At 41.7% G+C, this 23,856-nt stretch overlaps 1 protein-coding gene across 1 annotated transcript in view; it reads left to right on the plus strand.

The window, feature by feature from the left end:
• Positions 1–18,224, plus strand: part of HS1BP3 (HCLS1 binding protein 3) — a 53,735-nt gene extending 35,511 nt beyond the window's left edge. Inside the window, exons 5-7 of the mRNA XM_054822017.1 lie at positions 4,967–5,118; positions 5,618–5,753; positions 16,463–18,224. Of these exons, the coding sequence (XP_054677992.1) occupies positions 4,967–5,118; positions 5,618–5,753; positions 16,463–16,691 (517 nt within the window). The 3' untranslated portion in view covers positions 16,692–18,224. The remainder of the gene's footprint in view (positions 1–4,966; positions 5,119–5,617; positions 5,754–16,462) is intronic.
• Positions 18,225–23,856: the final 5,632 nt, after the last annotated feature.

Raw genomic sequence — 23,856 nt, forward strand, 5'->3', positions numbered from 1 at the left:
GCTTCGCAGTCAGGCTGTGTTGAGCTGACAGGCTTAGAATTTCTATTTGGCATCCCTTGCCCAAAGCAGATGAGAATGACCCCTTTTGTCCGGTCTGTTATTATCAAGCGGCTTTGGAAAATGAGCACTGTTGAATGAAAAGAAAGCGGCAGATGACATTTTGTTTTCTGCATAAACTAGTGTATAGGTTCTTTGTTTTTCAGAAATGGTTTTCAAGAAGATGTGCTAATATTGCTGCTATTTTAGCAGTAGTTCTTTTGTTCAAGCCTGAACGTAGATTTGTGGGAGTTAGGGTGTCCATTTATGTTAGTGAGCTCTTTCCTTGTAAAATCCCATGGATACCTAAACCATGAATATGTATATTCTGAGTAAGTCTTTTTTAATATTACTGTAACTTCCTTTCCTGGAGCATAATCTCATTTCTATGAAAAATAAATGGTCACATTTTCAAAATAATAAGTTCTGAAAATATTTGTTTGTGCTGAGATGACACCTACTCTGAATAATGATACACACTTACTCTGAATAATGACACTCACTTTTAACCCAGTAGTGAGCATGGGTTAGGGACTCCTGTCTGTCTTAAGCACAATAGACATGCCCTTTGATTTAAGCTACGTGTCACCAAGCATTAGGTCTGGAGATAAAATATTTCAAAATACAGCTGTCACACAAACAGGTCTTAGTCATCCTCGTTGCTGTTTTCTACAGCTGACCAGAAAGCTTTTCTGTGTTATTGATGTGCCAGTGAGACATGGAGGCTGCCAAACGAGTGACCTACATTATATCGGTAAACAATAGCATGAAAATTGCACTCACCAAATGGGTTAGGTTTGAAAGTGAGTTTGTTCTGCATACAGGGTTTTGTTGACATTTTCATGGGTGATTTGAGAATCATTTGGGAGCCAGGAGTCTCAGCCGGATTTTCAAGTGTGCCAGCAGCCTGACTAGATGGATTCATATTCCCTAATTTTTAATCATCCAGTTTTGGTCCATGTCAGTTAGGAGACTAGTCTTTATCTACGGTCACTTATGAGGCATTTTGGCTCCTTTTGGACTCAGAGCAGAAGACTGTAGTGTTATTTGAGTCATTCTCACAGTGCTTCGTGTATAGAAGTCAGTGAGCTCAACTGGGTAAAGAGGTTCAGCTGAACAAAGGATACCTCATCTTTAGGGCTTGTTTAGTTTTTGTTAAGATTTTTAAAATTCTCTAGAGGGGTGTTCCCAGTTTCACTTGTTTCAGCAACAAAGAAATAGCAATCATAGAATCACAGAATGGTTTGGGTTGGAAGGGACCTTAAAGATCATCTAGTTCCAACCCCCCTGCCATGGGCAGGGACACCCTCCACTAGACCAGGTTGCTCAATGACACCAGCTGGATGCAGGTAGTTTCAAAATGTCAAATGCCAGGATTATGAGTGTGATGTATGAAGAAGATACTAATGAAGCTCCCTTCTCCTCAGGGGAGACCTTATTGCTCTCTACAACTACCTAAAAGGAGGTTGTAGCCAGGTGGGTGCTGGTCTCTTCTTCCAAGTTATAAGTGATAGGACAAGAGGAAATGGCCTCAAGTGGTGCCAGGGGAGGTTTAGATTGGACGTTAGGAAAAATTTCTTCACTGAAGTGGTTTTCGATCACTGGAACGGGCTGCCCAGGGAAGTGGTTGAGTCATCATCCCTGGAGGTATTTAAAAGATGCATAGATGTGGTGCTTAGGGACATGGTTTAGTGGTAGGACTTGGCAGTGTTAGCTTAAGAGTTGGACTTGATGATCTTAAAGGTCTTTTCCAACCAAAATGATTCTATGATTCTAAGTGCAGAGCTTCAGTACAGTAATACTTTGGGAGACTAAATGTTCCTTCATTTCTGTCTTCCCAAAAGACTCTACATCCCTGCACCAGTTTACTGCACCCTGGCACATCATGATCATTGAATTAACTATCCTTGCAGCTTCTCCTCTGCATGCCTCCCAGCATGTCTTGATCCTGTCTTCACGATTAGCTCAGTTCCAGCTAAGTCCCTGGTCCCCTGCTTATGGGGAGGTAGCAGGAATATAGAGGGGGGATGAGTGAGCAGGCAGACACGCATTGAGGCCAGCTGAACCTGATTGTGAAACCAGAACCTCAGACAGGCTCCAGAACTTCTTACACACCCTTTCTCATCCATTAACCTCTGCTCAGCAGTGCACAGCCTGGACTGGCACAGCTAAATACAGAACCGTGGGAATCCTGTTTCCCAGTTAGAGACTGACCTCAACAGAGTCCCTGTATGGATATGCTGGAATTACTTGGCAGTCCAGCTGTGGCTTCCTTAGAAGGGTAGTGAGGGGAAACAACTTGAAGGCAGAAAAACAACTTCATGTTCCTACTGGTAGCAGTCAAGCCCTGTGGGTTTGGCCTGATGCCCTGTAACTGCCAATGGAGTCCCCTGGCAAAACAGAAAGCAAGCCAGTGTAAGTGGGCTGGTTTGATGGCTAGACTAAACAGAGGGTTATTACCAGGACCTTTCAGTTCAATTAATTTTTTTTACATAATGTTCTTTATGACACTCTTTATGATTCTCTTCCCTTTCTTTGGTATTTCCCACCATTCTGGTACTCTTTGCTGCAAATACTTTAGCTAACTATTAGTAAACTCCTTGTTAACTTCAATGAGGTGGAGACTTGTTGCTTGGAAATGTATTGGCTCATGTGTATAAGCACCTGTGGCATAACAGACTCTTAGGCATCAGGAGAGCTGTTGTAACTCTGTGAATGGACAAAGGATCTTGTCAAAGACGTTTTGGCATTCTGTAGGTTGGCAAATCCTCATCTATATTGTCATTCACTTCTCAAAGAATACTTTGCAAGGCATGAATTATGCAAATAAAGGTTGCTCCTTCCCCAGTAGATTGGATTTATTTGTATCTACTAATTCTATTTTTAATCAGTTTGTCAGCTCTGAAAGACTCAGTCTTACTGTTCTTCTGTTTTTGTTGTTAAATATAATGGCTCTAATTTTTTACCTTTTTCTTTAATACTTAGGTTCACTTGAGTAGTAGATTTCTTACCACTGTTAATAAAGCAATGAATTTGAGTTTGTGTAGAAATTCTGGGTGAAAGCTGTGTGGCTTGTACATATTATAACTTAAGATTTTGTCAGGTTTTGGAAGAGGGCTCTTTTACAAATGCTTCAGTTTGAGGCAGTTCCTTAGAGCTGACCTCTCAAAAGTAGCTCAAATTCAGAAGGCATATCCATGCTGAATATAAATGCAAAAAAAACCCCCAAGCTGTGGAAGTTTCTCCTGCTTTAAGAAGGTTTGTATCATAAATAGTTCAGCAAATTAGTTGCAGATACCTTTAGTATATTCAATAGGGTATATTTCCAAATAAGGACGTATTTAAGTTCTGCATGGGGCTTGCTGTTAGGCCTCTCAAGTGCAGCATTTCCCACTCCTAAGAAACAAAGTGGTGGTAGCAAGGTAATATCATCCACGAGTTCTATTTTGGTGATAATAAACTTGTGAAAATAACTGGAAGTAACTGGACTCCACTCTTTTGTGTGCAGCTGTAATCGGAAGAGGATTTTACAAGATTTTTTAATGTAGTTGGAATGTATGTGTACTCTTTTGACCTTATTAGTTTTTGATCACTATGGCATGTTAAGTGTTGATAATTGCGTTTGCTCTAGGCTGAAACCTGACCTGCTCTCTCAAAAGGAGATCAGATCTTCTATTGTAAGAGGCACTCAGAGGGGCTACCTTAGAAATTGCAAGGCCATGACTGCTTAAGAGTAAGGATCTCTGAAATACAGCAATTTCTTAGGAAGGACATGTTGTCCTAAGGAATGCTTCTCTTTCAGCTTAGTTTGAATTGGACTTTTCACCTAAAGGTTTTTTTGTCCTGTTCTCTAAATTTTCTTTTTTATGCCATCTGGTTTGCCTCAGAACTCAAGCTGCCCTACTGTGAAAGCTGCCTTATAGCTTCAGCTAGTGGAATGTGACTCCTATGTATGACAGCAAGAGGCACATGCTTTTCACTCTCTTCTTGGAAGGGGATTCAGCTCTCCTTGTTTAAGCCACGTGCAAATAAGGTCTGTAATACAAACTAGTTTTCAGCTTCCTTCTCCAGCCAGTGGGAAGAGGAGGAGATCTTCAGAGATTTATTGCATCCAAATATCAGTCTTCAAAATAGATGGGATTAATTGTCCTATGGAAATGTATATCTCTTTCCACTGAGTAGAGAAGAAGCCTAAAAATTAACTTTGTCTCATTGTCAAATTTTTAGAAGATTAAATTTAGAGGAAGTTAATCCTGTCCTTGGTTCAAGAAAGTACTGAGTGACATTTGTAAATTCTGCAAATAGCTGTCTGTCCAACCAAGTATCTTCCAGTCCCTGCTTGCTTCAACTTAAAGGTGATGTAGTCTTCATATCATGTCTCCTCTGGGGAGGACGAGGGAAGTGTCTAATACCTTCATGAAAGCAGTATGCAGTCAAAAACAGCAGCAGGCACTGGGAAGGAAATGGAGCCAAAGAGATTTTTAAAAAACTGTACAAAGGGATCAGTGCAATGGTCCAACCTGCACTTTGTTTTTCAAGCCATCCCTTTTCTGTCTGTCTATGACAGTGTGGCTGGAACTGTTCTTCTTTCTTATTTTAAGCTTTCTGTGTGGGAGGAGTAAAACTGCTTAAAGCAAATGTAATTGAGTGGTAGTTTGCACAGTGCAGCATTGTTAGCCCTGCCTTCCAGTTCCTCTGGGGTTCCTTGATGGTTCTGAAGAATACAAAACATGAGTAAAGGTAGAGTATGTCAGACCAACAGTCCCTCCAGCTCAAATCCTGTTCCTGCCAGCAGCTAACAGATGCCTGTGTACCTTTCTCTAATCCTTTCCCAGCCTCCATCTATTTTCAGCTTATGAGACTTTCTAGCCCTAAATCTCTCTTGTTAAATGAAGAATAGCAGCTGACTTTCTCGTCTCTTATGTTTTAGAACTAAAAAAACAAAGAAGGCATCTGCTCCTCCAACCAAGGAAGAGAAGCCCAAACTAACCATTTTTGAAGAGGAAGTAGATCCAGATGAAGGACTTTTTGGCCCAGAAAAAGATTTCTCATCAATTGGTCCCAGGAAGAAGATGAAAGAGAGTAAATCTGTTCTCTATTTGTATATACACAGATTGTTTTATCTAAAGCATGTGTATAACTGAGCTTTTAAAATGTAGTGATACAGAGTATACAGGCTAAATAATGACTTGGGAATGTTAAGACAAATCTTCAGCTGGGGCAGGATCATCTAGAATCATTCAGAAAGAATAAATAAGACCTGTAATTCCCACAGCTGTTCACTGTTGATATTTTGGACTGGGATATTATGGGTCTGTGGGAGCTGGCTGTCCCACAGTCACTCGTGCCACACTAACAAGAGTAATGTGACCTACTTTTGAGTGCAAGAAGAAAGCAGATTTACCAAGTCCTGAGAGTGCAGAGTATCACTACACTTTGTGGATTGGAAGTCCTTGTAAAAAAGAATTGTCTATATGATTTTTTTTTCAACCCAGTAGCCAGATTTACTAGCTAGTGTTAATGCAGGTAATGTGTTATGTAGTATGATTTAACTACAGCATGTTCTGGTTCCCTTTTCTAGATCTGAAAGTATTTGAAGATCCAGACCTTGGTGGGGTGGTAAGACTAGGTGACTCACTGCTGCTGCCAGCTGCCTGTAAGAACAGGGAGTATGTGCTGAACACCGGTCCTGAGGAGGACACTGAGGAACTGCTGAGGTACACATCTCAAATCTGTTGTGTAGGATGAAGGTCATCTGAGGAATTATTTAGACTTCAAAAGATATGAATTTGAGGGCAAATACTTAAATACTTGGAATGCTAACTGTGATAATCAATACTTGTACTTGCAAGTAAAAGGTAAGATATGTCATGGAGCTTGGTAATCAAACACATTAAAAAGGAAATTAGGAAGACCCTTTGAGTAAGGTAAGGTGCAAAGTGTTATTCTGTGACTCCAAAGGAAGGTCTTGAAAGCCCAAGACATGCCATCTAGTCCTTGTTTTCTAACATGACACTTCTGCTTTCTGCAAGGAATCCACAGGGGGTAAAAACTGACCCCCATTATGAAAAGTGAGAAACAGAGCCCAGAAACAGAGGAATTCAACTTCAGTGAGCTGAAATCAGGGGCTCTTGCCACAAAAGGAATGATTTTCTGCTGGTAGCTCACAGACCTCCATGCCCACTTCCACGAGGAATCCTGTGCACACCTCCACAGCTGTAAAGGACTCTCATTAAAATCTCTGTCAACCTGCATTTAATTTTTAGTCTAGTGGAAAGGAGGGTCGGAGCTCAGAGTTACAGGAGGGAATAACATACTTGCTCTTACTACTTACCTGCCCCCTTGATGGTGTAGCGCCAGAACTTACCGTCACATAATGTGTTTTATTCCTGACATCTCTCTCACAAGGCTAGTTTGCCTGCACTGATAATCCTCAAGAGATCAAGCAGGGAGCCAATGCTCAGAGAGACCAGCATCACCAGGGAATCTGTGCAGCAGTAAAGAGTCAAATTCGTGCTTTCTGGATCTTAGGCTGGCATCTGAATGATGATGCCAACCTGCTTCCAGTGCTAATTCTTGCCAGCCAGCTCCTGTTGGATGTGTGATTTGCACAGCAGATACTAAACCTAGGACAGAGAATCTGTGTGTGGTTTCAAACCTCTGCTGAAGCAGGTAGTTTTGCAGCTATTGCTTTCTACGCATGCAAAAGTGCTAGCTATCTCAGTGGTAATACCTAACTTAATTTAAACAAAGGTTAAATTGGGCTGGGTGCCATCTTGCATTACATCCTGACAGCCCACCTGATGTTTATAGAAGCTGATGGGGCAGGACATGACCTGATTTAGTGCTGCGGTATATTGGGAGCAAACACGTATGTGCTTGCAATATTTTCGTGTTTGCTTTCTCCTCTGCTAGCAATCTCAGCATACAGCATTTCCTCCAGATTGTTCATACAGCTAGAAGAGAAGAGCAGTCCTTGCATTATTATCCACTAATGGAGAGAACTTCTCCATCTGTCATGTTAATGTCCTTTGGGTTATATGTTTTCTCTTCCTCTGTGGCAGAGGAAGGTCTCTGAAGTCTGCTGAGACCAATAGACTTTCCTTTTAGATCAGTTTGGGGTTGTCACTGTTAGCAGCACACCAAGATGATTATGGAAACCCATGGGAAAAAATTCCATTTCTTTTAAATTCCAGTAGTTTTCATTTATTCTTGAATTGTCCCAGCACTTTCAGTAGCTGACAAGGCATCAAGATCCAATTGGAAATGAGTACACGTAAAGAAGCAGAAAATCATGCCAGTGGTAGCCAGTTGCTATGGAAATCCGGAGGCAACTGCTGGCTGTGCAAGGTATAGACAGAGGTATAGGTCAGGATCTGTTGGCCTGTTCAGGTGCCTAACACCCTCTGAAATCCCCTTGATAAACCTAGTTCACAGTGTTATCTGCACATCATAGAGAGCTGGTGGACTGAACGTGAGGCAATTGGGGGTAAAGGAGAAGCTGTTAAAAAGGGGCAAAGAGGAGTAGCAGTGCTGTTTTAACCTAGTAGAATACTTCACATTGCTTCTATGTAAAATCACCTGAAATCCTGTAGCTGAACTTTCTCAAGTGGTTATGCATAATGCACTTTGTTTTCTGTTCAGCTGGAAGCCTTAGCAGAACTGTCAGGTCACATAAATGTAGAGGCAGCGTTTGAATCATCTCCCACCTTCCCTTACCACCAGACTGGTGTTAAATGTTCTTGCAGGGCAGTGCCACAGTGTCTTTTCCACCCTTTATGGTGAGAGGCAATGTTCAACATGAGCTGAACCCTGCAATCTCTCTGGCAGGGGGGCTTGAGCGTATTTTGAGGCCTAAGAATAAATCTTCCCTTTGCCCTGTGGATGTTGACAGTCCCTCTCCTTTCCCAAAGGGGACTGAAGAAATCTCTCCCCAGCCCTCAGATCAGAGTAGGAGCTGTGACAACCCATTGCTTTAGTGGGCTAGAGCTGGCTAAGCTACTAGAGGAAAACTGGCAAATGTCTTGGTCTGTTGGACATACTCTGTTGTACCATACAGAAAATTTGCCTGGACACATTTTGTCAAGACCTAAGACCAGCCTGAGCTATGATGCACCAGCAGGTCTGTGGTGGGTCCATAAACCTAGATGTGTTCACTGTGCACAGATGGGTTAGCTGAATAATGCAGATGTGGTAGCTCTTGACTTACATAGCGTACCTGTGCATGTACCACACGGTCTGCTCACGTGCATGTGGTAGATCTGAGAAGTGTCTGGCTTTGGAAAATGTACTTTCCAGTGAATCATGGTCAGAGATAGGAGAACACTGCCTAAGGCAGAGGAAGGCAGAACCTTCTTCTTCCAAAGGGGAGATGGGAAAAAGATGATATTCAGAGCAGAACACAGGAGCATCCAAGTACTTCATGATCTTTGTGGTACCTGAGTGGTTGTAGCAGCAGTAGCACCACAGCACTGTCAGCACAGCAGTGAATCCCCAGCAGTGACTTGTAACTCTTGAGGAAGAGACTGTTACAGAGACAAATGAGTCTGCAAAATGTGCGTGGGCTGTGCTTGTCACAACATGAGGGAGAAGACTATGATAAACGTTCTCATTGCAAACTAAAGACTGTGCTCTCTGTGGATACGTGCTCAAATGAAATGAGAATTACTGTTTTAAATAGAATCACCTACTTTACATTAACAAGGGTTGAGCTTAGAGAAGAACCAATTGCTTTGTAAGTGTAATGAAAGGTTTCTTTTTATGGCAGAATACCCATGTCCATTCAGACAAGTATCTTCCCTCTTCCTGTCCGTTGACCAGCCTTTTACTGGTTACTAATTTCTTGGCCTACCAACAAATAATAGGTGATGGTGATGGAGCAACTACGTGAGCTACCTCACTCTAACCACTGGCGTTGTGGATGCAGACACTCTTTCCTACCAGTAGGTCTGCTGTAATACATCAATGAGGTGCCTGTACAGCACCATACTTGCATCTCTTTCCAGAACTTGTGGAAAAGAGATGAATTGTTGTGGTAGGAACCAGCAAAGTCAAGTCCCATCATGTTGCCTTCAGGAAAAAAGGAGGACATCATACTCTTCCTTCTTCGGATGTGCTTTGAGAAAGGGAGGGGTAGGTAACCAAGTCTTTTTGGCTTATCTCGTCATCACAGGGATACGGAGGAACCCAAGCTTTTCTGAGAAGTCTTGGGTCCCATTGCTTTTGACTCTTCCCAGGTGCAAGGTGACCATCTGCAGTGAGATGAAAGGGTAGCTGATCAACCCTTTCCCACACGTTAAAAGAATTATCCTTGGGAATGGATTTAGGACCAGGCTTTTCTTTTCTCCCGTCATTTTCCTGGGTCACATCATACTATATAAAGATTCCTTCTGGATGCATTCAGCCATTTATCTCCACTTTCAAAACTTCTCTTCAGGTCTGATTTCCATTTAAGCTAGTGACAGATGTCAACTTCTGCAGAAATCAGTATCCTGCAAACTCTCCCATCGTGGATTCTCATGCCGTCTTACTGTCTCATCTCTGTACATCCAGTAGTCACAGATGTGCAAATTAAGTTTTCATGCAGCAGGACTGTGGTCGACCTCTTCTGCCTCATTAATCTAAATTGTGCCTGCCTGGTGTGATGGATCAGGTTTTTGTGGAAAACCAATGCTAGAATTGATCCTGTGAATGTTGCAGCAGCTCTGTGGGCCCACAGAATTACATAAATTGTCACACATCCTAGCCTGAAATAATTATCACAGTTGTCTGAGCAGCTTTTTAGGAGAGATTTAATTAACTTCACCTTTGATAATGAATAGGGAATTGAACTGGAAGGAAGCAGCTGTCAGCATAAGATTTTTTTCCAGTGCTGAGAACAGTGTCAGCAGCAGGATCCCAGTTCTGCTGCCCTGTGATGGTAGGCCCAGTATATTCTTTCTTAGGATTACACTGATCTAAGACTGCTGGTGTTGAAAGGGACAGTCCAGCTCTTACCTTTGTGCTACAGCTGCATCATCCTGCCATGCCCTTAAAAGATGAATTTTGTCTGTATTTACAGGTTGATCTGTATTTACAGCTGCGAGCTGTTCCATCAGGGATGCAAGTGATGACCCTTTCAGGAGCATTATATGGTTAGAGGCTGAAGCTGTTTGTGAAACCACATCTAACAGTCACCATTTCTGAACACTGTTCAGTCCATACAGCTTCTTGAGAAGGTTTGTTAACTTCAGGTTTGCCAAGGAACTGTTGCCACCCTTGAAGCAGAAAAAGTTTGTAGGTTCTTCATTCAGCAGGCCATTAGCAGATGCTGAATTCGGAGCGCAACACTCCAGGCTAGCCAGGAGGGACACCACCTCCAGCACCACATGATGAGAAATGCTTTCTCACTGACCTGAGGATATGAGAGCAGCACCATAGTTGGGAGAAGAACTTTGAGAAACTCCAGGGGGTTTAAATCTAGATCTTTTGGGCAGAGGGTTGTTTGGGCGAAGGGCAGGTGGTAGCAGAGGTTGCAATAACTGAGTCAGAAATTTCCTGACCACTTCGGGGCAGTTTCCCTTGCTTGCTGTGGCCTGTCTGTGGGGAAAGAACCTTGATTTGGCTGCAGTAGTTTTCAGTAAACAAATAAATTCTTCTTTTCCTACCAGTTTTTGGTGGGTTTTCTTTGCTGCCCAAGAGCACTTTCTGTGATAGTTTTCAAGCATTTATTTTGTTCATTTCATTTTCGTGTGATGTATAGGGATGCTACTTACAAACAGTGAAAGGACTACAAAGTAAACTTGGCCAACAGAATAGAAGGCTTTTGCTAGAGAGGAAACGTTAATTCTTGACCCACCCCTATGAACATGTATGGATTGTACAGAATAATGCAGAGAGGTAACCTAGAGTCCTAGTCTCTCCTAATGTGGCAAGAGATGTTTTTGCTGGGCTTAAGAGTCACTAGATTTCAACCGTCTTGCCCTAAGTTACTTGCACTTTTGACAGCCATCTTCAGCTGGGGGGGTAAAACCTGCCTGCTCTCTGCTGCATCAACTATGGCTTTGCCTGGTGATTGGGGAACTTTCTAGAGAAGCAGGAGACAGAGGTTCGAACTTCTTCAGGCTGGGGAAAAATTGAACCAGCTCTCTGGTTCAAATTGTAAAAATTGAATTGTCTTATTTCCTGGGTGAGTGATCTAACCAGTAAGCTGTTTTCCTCAGAGAGCTTCTTGTGGGCATATGCACATAGTACTCACTTGTACTAATGAGCTTATTTTCTGGCCCTCAGCCAGACAGCACCACCAGGCTGCATCCATGCTATCAGACTCTCTCCAGCTCCAGATCAAGGTGACTGTACGCAGTTGCCTGCTGGGAATGATCCCTGTCCTGCACCAGGTCCGAGTGGTGCCTGGGAGTTTTCTGGAGGAGGGCTCATCTGTCCCAGACCAAAGTTGTGCCAGTGGTTCTTCTAGCATTTCAATCGTACAGACTCTCATGTTCCACTGTCCAGACATATTTCCTGGCACTGCTTAAAGTAGCAGTATGAATTTAGCGCTAATGGACCACAGGGGAAAGCAGGAGCAGGAGGGGAGACACCTCCTACACAGCCCCCTGTGCTTTGCACTCCTGTGGTTAACTCTAGCCTGTATAATTTTCAGGGGCCCTGTTACATGTCACGCTGTCTCTACTGACCATAGCGGAAGTGATGGTCAACAGATACTTCAAAGCTTCCTGCCTATTTTGGGGCACAAGTCTTTTCCCAAGTCATATATGTGATATTACACCTCTCCCCAGGGCTTCACGAAGGTCTCTCTCGTACTTGGAATTAACACCAGACAAAATAAAGACACTGATAATAGGACAGGGGAAGATAATAGTCTATTCTGCAAGAACTCCTGTGAGTTGCATAACCTAGCTTCAAGCACGATCCTTTTGGATACTTTAGCAAATTATGGGAGTCTTTGTCTCTTGCTTTCATTGCTGATTCTCCTCATTAGAGCATTCCCAGCAAGCAGAGGTCACTATCCCCATCATGCTAGATGCTGTACATGCACAGAGTCATTCTTGTGCCAAAGATCTTGTCCAGATAGATGAGACAGAGTTCAGAGAAGTGGCATCTAAAATGTTGATGTTCTGATGGCAGCTGTGTCTGTCTCCAAGTCAGAACTCGTTTACTCTCTTGAAGTCCACATGCTAGCAGTCGTATCACAGGGCTTTGTGACAGCCTTTCTTCAGTAAGCGTTTTGATTGCTTTCTGTGTCTGGAAACAGAGATTTTCCACCAACAGAGTCTGTGAATCAGCACAACAGTATGGCAGGAATTTTAAACAATGTGGCACTGCTTTTCTGTTACAGAAAAAGAAAGAGACTAATTAGAGAATGATTAATTACATGGATTCTGTGCCCGGTTGTCTATAAAAAAATGGGGGATGGAGATGGGAAGGTTCTTCCTTTAATCTCCTTGTTATTCCAGAATAGTTGCATGACTTTTTTCTTCCTCCTCCTGGCCTGGAGTTAAATATGGTGGTAGTTATGCACTGTAACAATTCATTTGCTTCTCAAGAAATAAAAGTCCTTGTTTCTATCTCTGCCTGAGGCGTTTTGCATTTTACCTCTTTAGTTTTCCAAAGACAGTTGTGTCTCACATGATCAAACAGCAGCAGATCAAACAGTTTGCCTAGCACTGCAGCACTGAAAAGCAGGTTGTGAGACAAAGTCCACATATTATCTGCTATGTTCTCTGTAAAAGACTTCTGTCTAACCAAGGTCTTGAAAAAATCCAGGACAAAAAAGGAAATTTACATGATCAGCTTCAGACTGAAAAATCATCTCCTGTAGAATTTCTGGGCTAAAAGCACACTACCAAAAATAATCCCCACCCCCAAAAATAACCCCACACCTACTGGACTGCATCTTTCAGGGGTATTTTATGATTGTGCTGAGTGGTTTTGTTGCTGTGGTTAGCACAGAAATTAATATATAGCCACAGAGGAGTAGAGAATTCAGGAGGCTGTACCATCTGATCAAGTTAATGAGCTGTATTTACTGCTGCCCCTTCTGGACAGGGCACCTAGTTCAAAATCATGCTTCCTCCATATGATCTGTATGTATATGTATGTATCGTTCATCTGGTTATTATGGTTTCTGTTATTTATGACCAAAACTTTATGACATGGACACTGATTCATTCAGTGTTTGTTTCTGTGAGGAAAGGAGACATCAGATCAGCTAAAGAAAGCTAGGCTTCAGAAATACCAGCCCTAACATGTTTTGTTTATTACACAGCAAAGAGAACAAGAACATGTCTTGGCAATGTGATCACAGGTGTGATATCTCTTGGCTATCAGAGTTTGCAGCAAACAAAAATGCCTGGGCTTAAATTAAATTAATTTCTTCTATGTATATGAGGAATTCAGAAGGAAGGAATACATTGACAAGGTGTTTTGTTAAGTTAGGTGGGATATGTCACCCATAGGGAATCACAGAAACTAAGAGACATCAGAAATCTTACTATCTAATTAAAAGAGAATATAATCTCCAGACTTACTTGAGGCATGAAATTTGAGGTAACAGCAGGAGCCGCCTGCTGGAATACAAAGTTCACAAGGTAGAGTTCAAGGTGCAGAGCTCTGGGACAGTGGCCCTATTCTGTCCATCAGTTGGTCTGTTTAGGTATTTCGTAGTTGTAGATATTAGTGTTCAGGCAGTTGGTTGTACAAGATTAGCTGTGGTTAAAACTGATCCTTTTTAGATTCCCTTTGGGAGTCGCAAAAAGATCAGACTTCAAGAATGGTTTTATCTTAAATGGTTATGACCATCTATATGGCAGAAAATTCAGGCTAATCCCTGTTCACTTTATGGCCAATTCATGGTGAGTGTAGTTTGTTTCAGCCTGGACAGTGCAGTCCTAAGTTCCTCACAGCTTTTAATAAGGGCAAACATAGAAAAGAAACCCTTGAAATAATGCCATTTTTCTTAATAATAGTGAGATCCTTAGCTGAGGGTGCTGGAGGTCTTTAAGTCCCTGTGATTTTAACATTCAAACAATGCGCACTAGGCATGGAGTAATAAAGTATCTCAGATACATTGATTCTTCTGTTGATCATGTTCCCCATGGTCCTGGCCAGTTACCCTAATCAGTTGCTTCCCAAATTATGGAAGAACTCAGCTTTGCTTTAACTGCCTACTTTGCTTTAACTGTCTGCAGAAGGCCCCACCAATTGTTCTGTCTGTGCTAGAGGCATTTATAGTATCTCTTCTAAGGCTACTCATGAACAAAGAGAGAAAGGAAGAGATCACAGTCCCATTTAGTCAACAGAAGTTATCCCAGTGGTTTCGCAGGGGTCTGGGTAACCCCCCCAAGATGGCCTCTTTGCATGGTAGTGAGGAAGATACGAATTACAAAACACGAATGAGTGGAAGTACCAAAAATTACCTGGCGTGAAACAAGGTGAGACTCATTCATGCTCCAGGGACTTCCTACCTGTGGGGCTTGTAGAAGAAACTAAAAAGGCACCTTCCTTAGACTCCATGCCCGGTACCCTGTTCCAGTGAGTGGAGCTGCTGGAGAGCTGCTCCAGCCAACTGCTTCCAGTCACCAGGGGCTCAAATGAGCAGAGAATCCTCCCAGAGAGAAACAGCCATTGTCTGTTCCCTTAGTCACGTCTCCCTTTGCTCCTTGCCATTTGCCATGAGATGGTTATGGGTGCTGTGACCAACAGAGAGTGTCCAGCGCATCCTCCTGGATGGAGGGACTGTGCCACCTCTTGATGTAGTGATGTAGCAGAGACAGAGGGAGAGGATGGGCTGCACATGTGCTGCCAACTCCTTTCTTGTTTAAAAATCACTTCATCAGACTTTCTTATCCTCACAAGTCCTCCAAGAGTGAACTATGTAAAAGTATTTGAAGGGAATTTTAGCACCGAAGAAAATTCCAGTCGCTTTGAAATAACTCCTGCACCTTAATTTTGTCTCCTAGTTCATTTGTAGCTTCCCTGTCTGCCCTTTGGCTGAGGCAGAGGGAGTTTTGCTGCTAGCACTGTTACAGCCTAATGGGCTGATTCAGTTGGTACTGAAGTTTGGTAAAAACAGTTCTTATAACAGTGCTTGTAAACAATTAAACAGTTAAATCATTTCATTGTTAAGACACGCTACGGTCATAGAGTATGTGTATCAGACTAGAGCTGGGGTCTGGCAAGGAGATACCCACATATTACAAATCTACTATTCCTCTTGATCTTTGGCTCTTGGTCCCCCATTTAAGAGTTTTTGCTTGTACATCTTAGGCTTTAGCTTTCTTGATTTTGTATGCTACAGTTAGGGGTAGAGCCTTTTGCAAGTCACCTGTTTTGTAAGCGTATATGAGGCATGCATTTTATCAGGGGCTTCACTTTTGTAGCTGGTCATTACACAGCTGATTATCTGCATGGATTGCTGGTTGGGTTTTAACTGCTTTAACAATTATTTATCTATCAGTCTTTTGGGAAATTAACAACTGTGATTACTCCTTATGGTATTTTGTTTGGCCACTGTGCTCAGAGGACCAAAACAAGAGGCTGTTTTGATTCAGTGCAGAAATTACTGTGACCTGTGAAGACTTCTCTAGCTATGCTAATTTTTACTTTGCCATCTCTGCTATATCTTTTAGAGATGTGATGTGTCACAACCTTCTTCCCCTTTGCTCCACATACTCACTTTCCAAAGGCAGACACCTCTTGGAGTCACAAGACGACGTGTTAGAAGGGTTCTCTCAAAATCTTTAACAGCTCCTATGGGAACAGAGTTGGGCATGCACAGCATGCTCTGTCTCTAGATAAGGTCAAACAATGCAGGTGGAAAACATCCTTCACTATTTCAACTGTTTTGGGTTATTTCGCTAGGAAATAGGGCAAAATGGTCACAACAAAGAGTTGGTTTATATGGTCACAGATTGCAAAACTCATTCAATTTCTTGGAAGCAAATGAGAACGCAATATTTTTAAAGCCATTAGTTTGTCCACTTTCTCATGATTGAGCATGGGGGATGCTCAGTCTGAGTCTTGGGGTATGGGGATGAAGAGGAAGTAGAGCTGAATGTGAAAAATTTTACTGTCCCATGAAAGCTTCTGGGAGGCAAATCATCCTGTCACAAATCAAAAGCATTTTTTTCCCAAACTAAAATCAAGTTGTTCTTCTTTCAATAATTGCAAATTGCTTTTAATTTAGACATTTGAAAACATGCTGTAAAATTAATTAACTTGTACAGTTAACTGAAAAACCACATTATAAAAAGACAGTTCTTATTTGGTAACACTGAAACTTTTATGGAAAGCTGTTCCTGAAAGAGAAATTGATCAAAGTTGATCGTTTCCTGCAGAAAGTTTTATTTTGCAAGATTGCATTTTCTCACAAAGCAAAAAGCACTTCAGAAATTCCCAAGATGTTACTGATGATTTCTTTTCATTCCAGAGTGGAAGATGATTTAGAGAAACTCTTGAAGGTAACCTCCAAACCAAAACCTAAGGTATCATCAAAACCACCACTGCCTCAGAAGCCAGCAGTTGCCCCCAGGAGCACTAATTCATCTCCACTGGCAAAGCCAAAGGAAAACAAGATTCAGACAATGAATGAAGCTGACATTCTCCAGTATATCCAGGAAAATGAATCTATCAACAACCAAGATACAAGTCTTTTTTGAACATTCGTGTTTTTAAAATGTAACGATGCCTTCTTGGCCCAAACTCCCGGTGATGTCAAGTGACAGCAGCAAGAGTTGACCAGATGTCTTTGCTGTCACAGTGCTCATTTGTGTACTGTGATACAGAGAGCAGCAAGTTTGACTAGCACAGGCTTGACGCGGTGTTTTCAAAACAGTGCAGTTGTGGTATAATGTTGCCTTAGATTTTCAGGGGTTTATAGGGAATGTGGACAAGGACATAGCACTACAGATTGTCTACTACTATTTTAGTATCAACATAGTACAGTTTCGGCCAATTTAGTCCTGATTGAAAATGGTAAGCATGTTGCACACACGGCAACTGTGAATAGTGTCCAACTAATGGTCTGAGGCTGGACAGGATGCTGTTCCCGTCATTTTAGACAGTATATTTCAGCTCACTGGAAAGGTCATTTTCCTCTTATCCTATGCATTTTTGTAGCAGTCCTTTCCTCCCTCACTGGTATTTCAGTAATTTATAACCCAGAACTGTTAAGTATAGGTAACAGTTCCTCTGTAATCCAGAGAAACACTGAAATCCCAGCTAAGCCTGACAATCTGCTGTTGTGCAAATGCCAACTTCTGGGACAACTTGTAGGACTGCAAACACTAGACACTATGCATCTCTGGCCCCTGGGGAGAACAGCAAATGACTGAAGATGGCTAAAAGCGCAGCTCCAGACATATGCGGAGGTTGCAGTGTGTAGGAGGTTTGGATGCTGTAGGACTCTTGTCAACCTACTCAAGATTCACAAGGGCTAATTTTTTCCAGGCAGGTCTTCCTGGGCTTCTGCTGTAGTTAGTGGAGAGGAAGAGATTTCTCCAGGAGGTGATTCAGTGCAGGTGTCCTAGCGGAGGAACTCTGAATTACTCTCTGAAGCCACTCATCTCTCTTTCTCCTTCCCTTCTCCCAGAACTTAGAGAAGGAGCCATGGTGATTAATTCGACTAAGCTAAAATTAGTTTTTTTGATAAAATAATGGTCTGTTCATTACTATGGCAATGGTTTAAACAAGGGAGGATGAACTTGGGATTATCCAGAGGAAAAAATAGGAAGAAAATATACTGGGGAATTTTTAATATGCAGGAAAAGAAAAACATGGTAGAACAAGCATCCCAGACTACCCCTCTTCTTCCCCAGCTCAGGCACTCTGGTTGAACATGCTGAATTTACATCTCATGTGGGTTGATACCTGCTGTCATGTAGAAAGAGATTCCTGAACTCATTCCATGTGTATTCTATCCGGATGTGAAGACAAGCTCCCCAGAGGGATAATATTAATATATTTAAGCCATATCACTATCCCCAAATTTTCCTTTCTAATATAAAACAAAATAAATAGAAAGCATTATATATATATTTAATAATGAAATTATCTCTATTAGCATTTCCTTTTTAAGCCAATGGAAAATATCATAAAGGTATTTTGGTTTGATGGGACAGATAAAACGTAACCATTGGCTCTCGTCTATGTACAGTATGTTTCAGTATAATAAAACATTTTGCTGACCTGCAGTTGTTATTGTTCTTCTCTAGGTTGTACGGTAGCAGCAAATCGGAGTTAAAGGATGGATTCCATTTAAGACATGAGTGTTATATGGTGTTAAAGTGCATGCTCTGCTAAACCCTGTGTAAATAAGTATGAAACCAAGAATGTAGCTATGCTCATATTTCCTCTGAAAGCAGCTAAAGGTAAAGCTATATGTGGGCAAAGGTAGTACCTGATCCGGTCTGTTCTCACAGTGTCCTGGTGCAATCAGGAAGCTTGTTTATCCCATGCTGCAAAAGGGGAACAAAAGCACTGAGGAGAAAATAAATGACTTCCCAGAGAGCAGGCAGAGAGTAGCAGGCAGGAGAAATTAATTCAGGACAGCCTTCCTGTTGCACTACCAGATGTCATGAAGAACCACTGTATATTTAACTGAGGGCTGAGGAATCTTGATCTCCACTTTATTCAGCACTATTTGGGGATAATGCTTGCATTTCTCTATTTTTGGCCTGCAGCCCATCACATGGCCTGAACAGTGCTAAAACTACCCTATTGGGGGCCATGGATTTAATGATCAGTAGACTGAGTGTGGATCTTCACCCTTGGTGGGGGATCAATAAAGGAAAAGGATTATGATTTCTTGAAGTAAATCAGAGAAATCACAGAAGAACAGAGCTGGCAGTGGCCTGGGAAGACCAGTTTGTCCACCACCCTGCCCTAAGCAGGAACATCTGGCCTGCGTCCTGCTGGTGGCAGTTCTTACTGGCCAGGACAAGCTGTTACTGATGTGAGGCTGCAACAGGAAGAGTAGGCAGATGCCAGAGCAGGACATGGTGGCTGAACATGGTTAGGCTGGAGAGATACCTGAGCATGGGCACTGAGTTATTCTTGCAGTGGCAGTAATTATGCCTCATAGTCATTATGCAGTAATTATCTCTCATAGACATTTTTCTAACCTGTTCTTAATAGTTTGTCTGGCTGGAGAGCAGCACTGGAGATGTCATAGCCTCCCTGCGTGTGCCATTACAATTCTTGCCATCCTATTAGAAATGTTTTCCTACTGTTTGACATAACTGTTCCTTCTTGCAACTTAAGCTCATTACTTCTAATTCTCATCACCACAGAAAGAGAACAAAGTATATTCCTTTCAGTCTCTTTTCTAGACTGAACAACTCTGCCAGTGAGGGTGGCAGCAAGACAGGTCAGGACACCACTACGGTACCAACTTCTCATGACTTGGTGTGCCCTAGATGAATGTTGTCACCTTGCATTGGATTTCTCCCGTTTTTAGAAGAATTTCTACATATCCACATACCAATTTACCAGGGGCAATAAAAGATGCCAGCATCCCACACCCTTTCATTAACAGTGCAGTGACACAATGTGCAGCCTTTGTTCCAGCTGAAACTATGGGTTTTTTCCACCGTTCCTCATAGCAATGTCATCTGTCTGCCTTCCACCACGTCTAAAAGCTCCACGCAGAAATGGCTCATGCTTTTGCAAAGCAGTGGGAGGGCAGATATTATATATTACCATCATAACCATGGGAACATTCCCAGTAATACTGATGTAACAACAGTATAGCTGTATCCATTCTGAATGGCCAAGGAATACTTTGCCCCCCAGCCCTCCCTAAAATTGTCAAATTACCTGAACAACGCAGGGAAGGAAGAGCTGTTAATTATTTCCTATGCTAGATTTTTCAGATGATTTTAAGGTCAATGTTGTACTTCAGAAAGAATCTATCTTTCCTGTCAAGGAACCAACATAAAAGGATCCTTCATAAATCCCAGTGTTACGCATTTGTTTTACAATGCAAATGTCTAGCTGCAGTAATATTTATAGGCACTTAGAGGTGAGTTACAGTGCTTGAATAAATTATATATGATGAATCATTATTATACAAGAGAAGAATGTCAGACAAATGTAGCCCAGAAAAATTGAACATATTATTTGAAATGACATAGGGAAACCACACAACATACTTTGCATCCTGCCAGACCAGAACTTTTTTTTTTTCATACATCAATTCTAGTAGCAGCTATTTTATTAGCCTGCTCTTGACAACTCTTGAAATTCAGTTATGGACTCTAATGTAGTTCTTGGCTGACAGGCATCACCTTTCGACATTAGTAATAGCTAGCTCATCAGAAGATTTGAAAAGCAAGAGTTATATTTAAACCCTTACAAAAGATATTTTCTTTAGTGATTAGAACTCATAATAGGTATCTCTATTGCTTTAGAAGCTGCTTCTTGTTTTGCATAGCCTTCTGCTTGTTATGTGGTATAGCGCTAATTAACAAAGAAGACTATATACTTCATTATCTGGGTCACAGTTAAAATACTGATTTAACCAAGCTGGGTATTTCACAGATGACCTGTGGGTCACCTGCTCAGGTCTGTTCTGTTGCTAATTTTTTAGGAAAGCTAATTCCCACATAGCATTTAAGGCCTAGGTCTGTCAGTGACCATTTGGGTTGGGTCTAAAAAAAATCTATTAATTGAAACTGGTACTTCTGCTAATCTTTGTCCAGATGTTAGCTTCTGCAAAGAAGCTGAGCTTGCTACAGCAGAATACACATGTCAGCCTGTGATTTAAGGTCATGAAAATCCAGCATGCTCATGGGGCACTAAGGCATTAGCTAATGAAAGGAGACTGTAAATGACCCATCTCTGTTGTTGTTAGAGTGAATATAGAGTACAGGAAAGCACTGATATTTCAGTTAAAGATGTGACTGTCACTAATGTCACCAAGGACTCTGGAATCTTTGTGTGTGTGTGTGTGTGTGCATCAGCCACGCTTCTTATCAATCGATGTGATCACACATTTGTGACAGTTTAAACCTCTCTAACTCAAGAAGAGAGGGGATTTGCAGGGAGGTTTTATCTATATTCTTACTTTTCATCTCAACAGCAACAACAGGACTGAACAAAGTCACTCAGTTCCTTGAGTCATCTTTAAACCCTTGTGATCCAATTTTTTCAGCCCTCACCATATCACTGATCTTCCTGGATAGCCTTCTGCATACTTCTGGTATTTAATGTCATGCATTGAACCTAATGAAGAATTCAAGTGAAAGGAAATCATATGCCTGTGTTTCTAGAGAACCATCTGTAGGGTACACTGCTATGAGTAAAAATAGTAGCAGTGAAAGGTGCTGATAGTAAATTAAATTAATAGTCAAAATAAGTCCCGCTGTGGGAGTTCAGAAGTCAGTGAAGCTGCTTAAAGGATTGATTAGTCATAGATATTTAGGGACTACATTTTATTCATACCATGATGTTATGTATGCTAAAAAATTATATGGGGTCAAGGAGACACTGATTAGATTCACAGAAGAGAAATGTATCAAGGGTTCTTAAAGACACCGCTTAAAGTCCTTGAGCTACAAGTTGCTGGAAATGAGGAAAATACTCAACAAGCAAATATTTTCATAGTTCCCTACAGCCATCTGCTTTTGGCTGTTGTGAAGAATACTATACTGGGCTAACCCCAAACTCACACTGAATGAGTCACTCTCAGTAAGGATTTGGTGACTGAAAGGACAGAACATCCTCAGTGCTTTATCGTCCCGCTTTCCGAAACCCTCAATAAGATCCGTCCGCTGGCCTTGTAACAACAAAGCCATTTCTCTGATTTACTCAGAAGCGATTCCTGAAGTCAGTGGAAATTTTGATTTGCAATATATACCTTTTCAAAAGTCACTTTTGACATGCATATGTTATATTTGCAGTGAGCAGTAAAAGTCTTATTGATATCAGAGGAAGATGTCAACCATTCTTGATTGTTCTTCCAGATCCTACCTTGAATGGTAAGATTAGTAGATATTATGATTTGCCTAGGAAGTCAAATGTAAAAGATTTGCCAAGGGTAACTAAGCAACAAATGGCATCATCAAAACACCCAGCAAATTTCAGGGGAATAACCCCTAAATAGACCATCAGATGTTATTACGTTCTGCTCTTTTTCAGTGCGGTGCTCAGGCACCTCACAGGTTGAAGTCATCACGAAACACAAAAAGACCTAACAGCCCCCTGGCCCCTGCTGCATTAACAGCCACCATGGTTTGTTACCCTCAGGTATATTGTTTTTATTATCAAGTACCTGGGAATCATAGTATCAAATTTGGAGGTTTGGAGCTGCTAAAGCCATGGGGAAGCATTGTGGCCAGCGTGCCATCTTAATGTGGGAGTTTCAGTCACCCAGCCAAATCAGGACAACGTATGAAAACCATCATTTTGTTGGGTTTTCATTAAAAAATGCAAGCCAGTCTCTCCTTGAACTCATTAAAATACTCGCTGAATACGATTTAGCCATTTTCTGCCAAAGGCAATGTTTCCATGCCATTTCTGTTACCAAAGGGTTGCTTCCTGCGACTGCTGGGAGAGTTGTACAGTCAATCTTATCTGTCAAAATCCTATGCAGATCATTAGAAGCTTGGTGATGCTAATGCTTGGGAGAGGAAGTAAAGGAATAGGATGTGACACCGCTGTTCAAGCCTGATCGACTTGGAGAGCACCACTGAGAATGTGACAAACAGGACAGTGAAAGAAGGCATCTGCCTGATTTATACACAGAGCTCCAGAGCCTCTCACTTCCTTTGAAAGACTGAGGCTGTAGAGCTGAAAATTTGTTTAATGGTTCTTTGGTGAGATGAGCACTATGGTTTTTCAAATGAACATAAAAGCAAACAAAATAAAATTACAAAATTCCTGGGGTATTTACTGAGCACTTTTCTTACTTCTCTGCTAATTTTGCTGCCTTTTAAGTTTGTCCAGGGAATTTGTGCTAACAATAGCAAACTTCTGAGATTATTTTGTTGGTAATAATCATTTAAGGCCACTGATTTCCCCTCAGAGGAGCTTACAGAAATGGTTCTGTTTGATAATGTCCAGGTATGTTAACAAGTTCTTACTGTGAACAAAAATAATCATTACCTTGAATGCTGAGAATCAAAGCTACCCGGTGCTTTCCCCCCTTATGCAATCAAATCTGCAGGCTACTATGATTTGTTTTCCTGCTTATGCCTTCCTGTGTCTTGACCTTTAATAGCTTAGATATTTAATCTTATGTACAGTCCTCAAAAGGCATGTTTTGTGTCCAAAACTGGTGGCTAATTATAGTTGCAATGCCTTACTTAAAAGGAAAACCTAATTCTACATGGAATTACATAGAAAATTCATCTTTTTCATGAGGAATGAAAAAGAAATCTGGGGCTGTCTTCATCGGTGGTTTAGTTTATTTCAAATCTCCTGATTGGCTCCACTTACCATATGCTGGTTCCCATCCCAGAGCTGCCATGGAGCAAATGGGACACTTGGGTCCAGAAAACCCAACTAGAAGTAGAAATAACTTCCCCCAGATGTGTACATGAGGGCAGTGGGTACTCAGCACCAGCTGTTTCACTTTGCAAATCTTCTCCTGTTGTGCTGCTGCACTTGCTGATGTCATCATTGCATGTTCGGTGGTAAATTGAGCCCCAAATCCAGCTGACCTCAGCCTGTTTCCTTCCACCTTTGCAGTAGGGGATTGTACTGAGGGAGCAAAGGGAGGAAGGGGGAGAATCACAAGGAGGTTCAGGTGTCCCTCGGTCTGCAGATGCTGGAGTGGATTTCAGAATACCCAGTCAGGTACCCTTAATATAACAACTCGGTCTC

Source organism: Grus americana, chromosome 3 (assembly GCF_028858705.1).
Source record: "Grus americana isolate bGruAme1 chromosome 3, bGruAme1.mat, whole genome shotgun sequence".
In the NCBI taxonomy this organism is placed as follows: Eukaryota; Metazoa; Chordata; class Aves; order Gruiformes; family Gruidae; genus Grus; species Grus americana.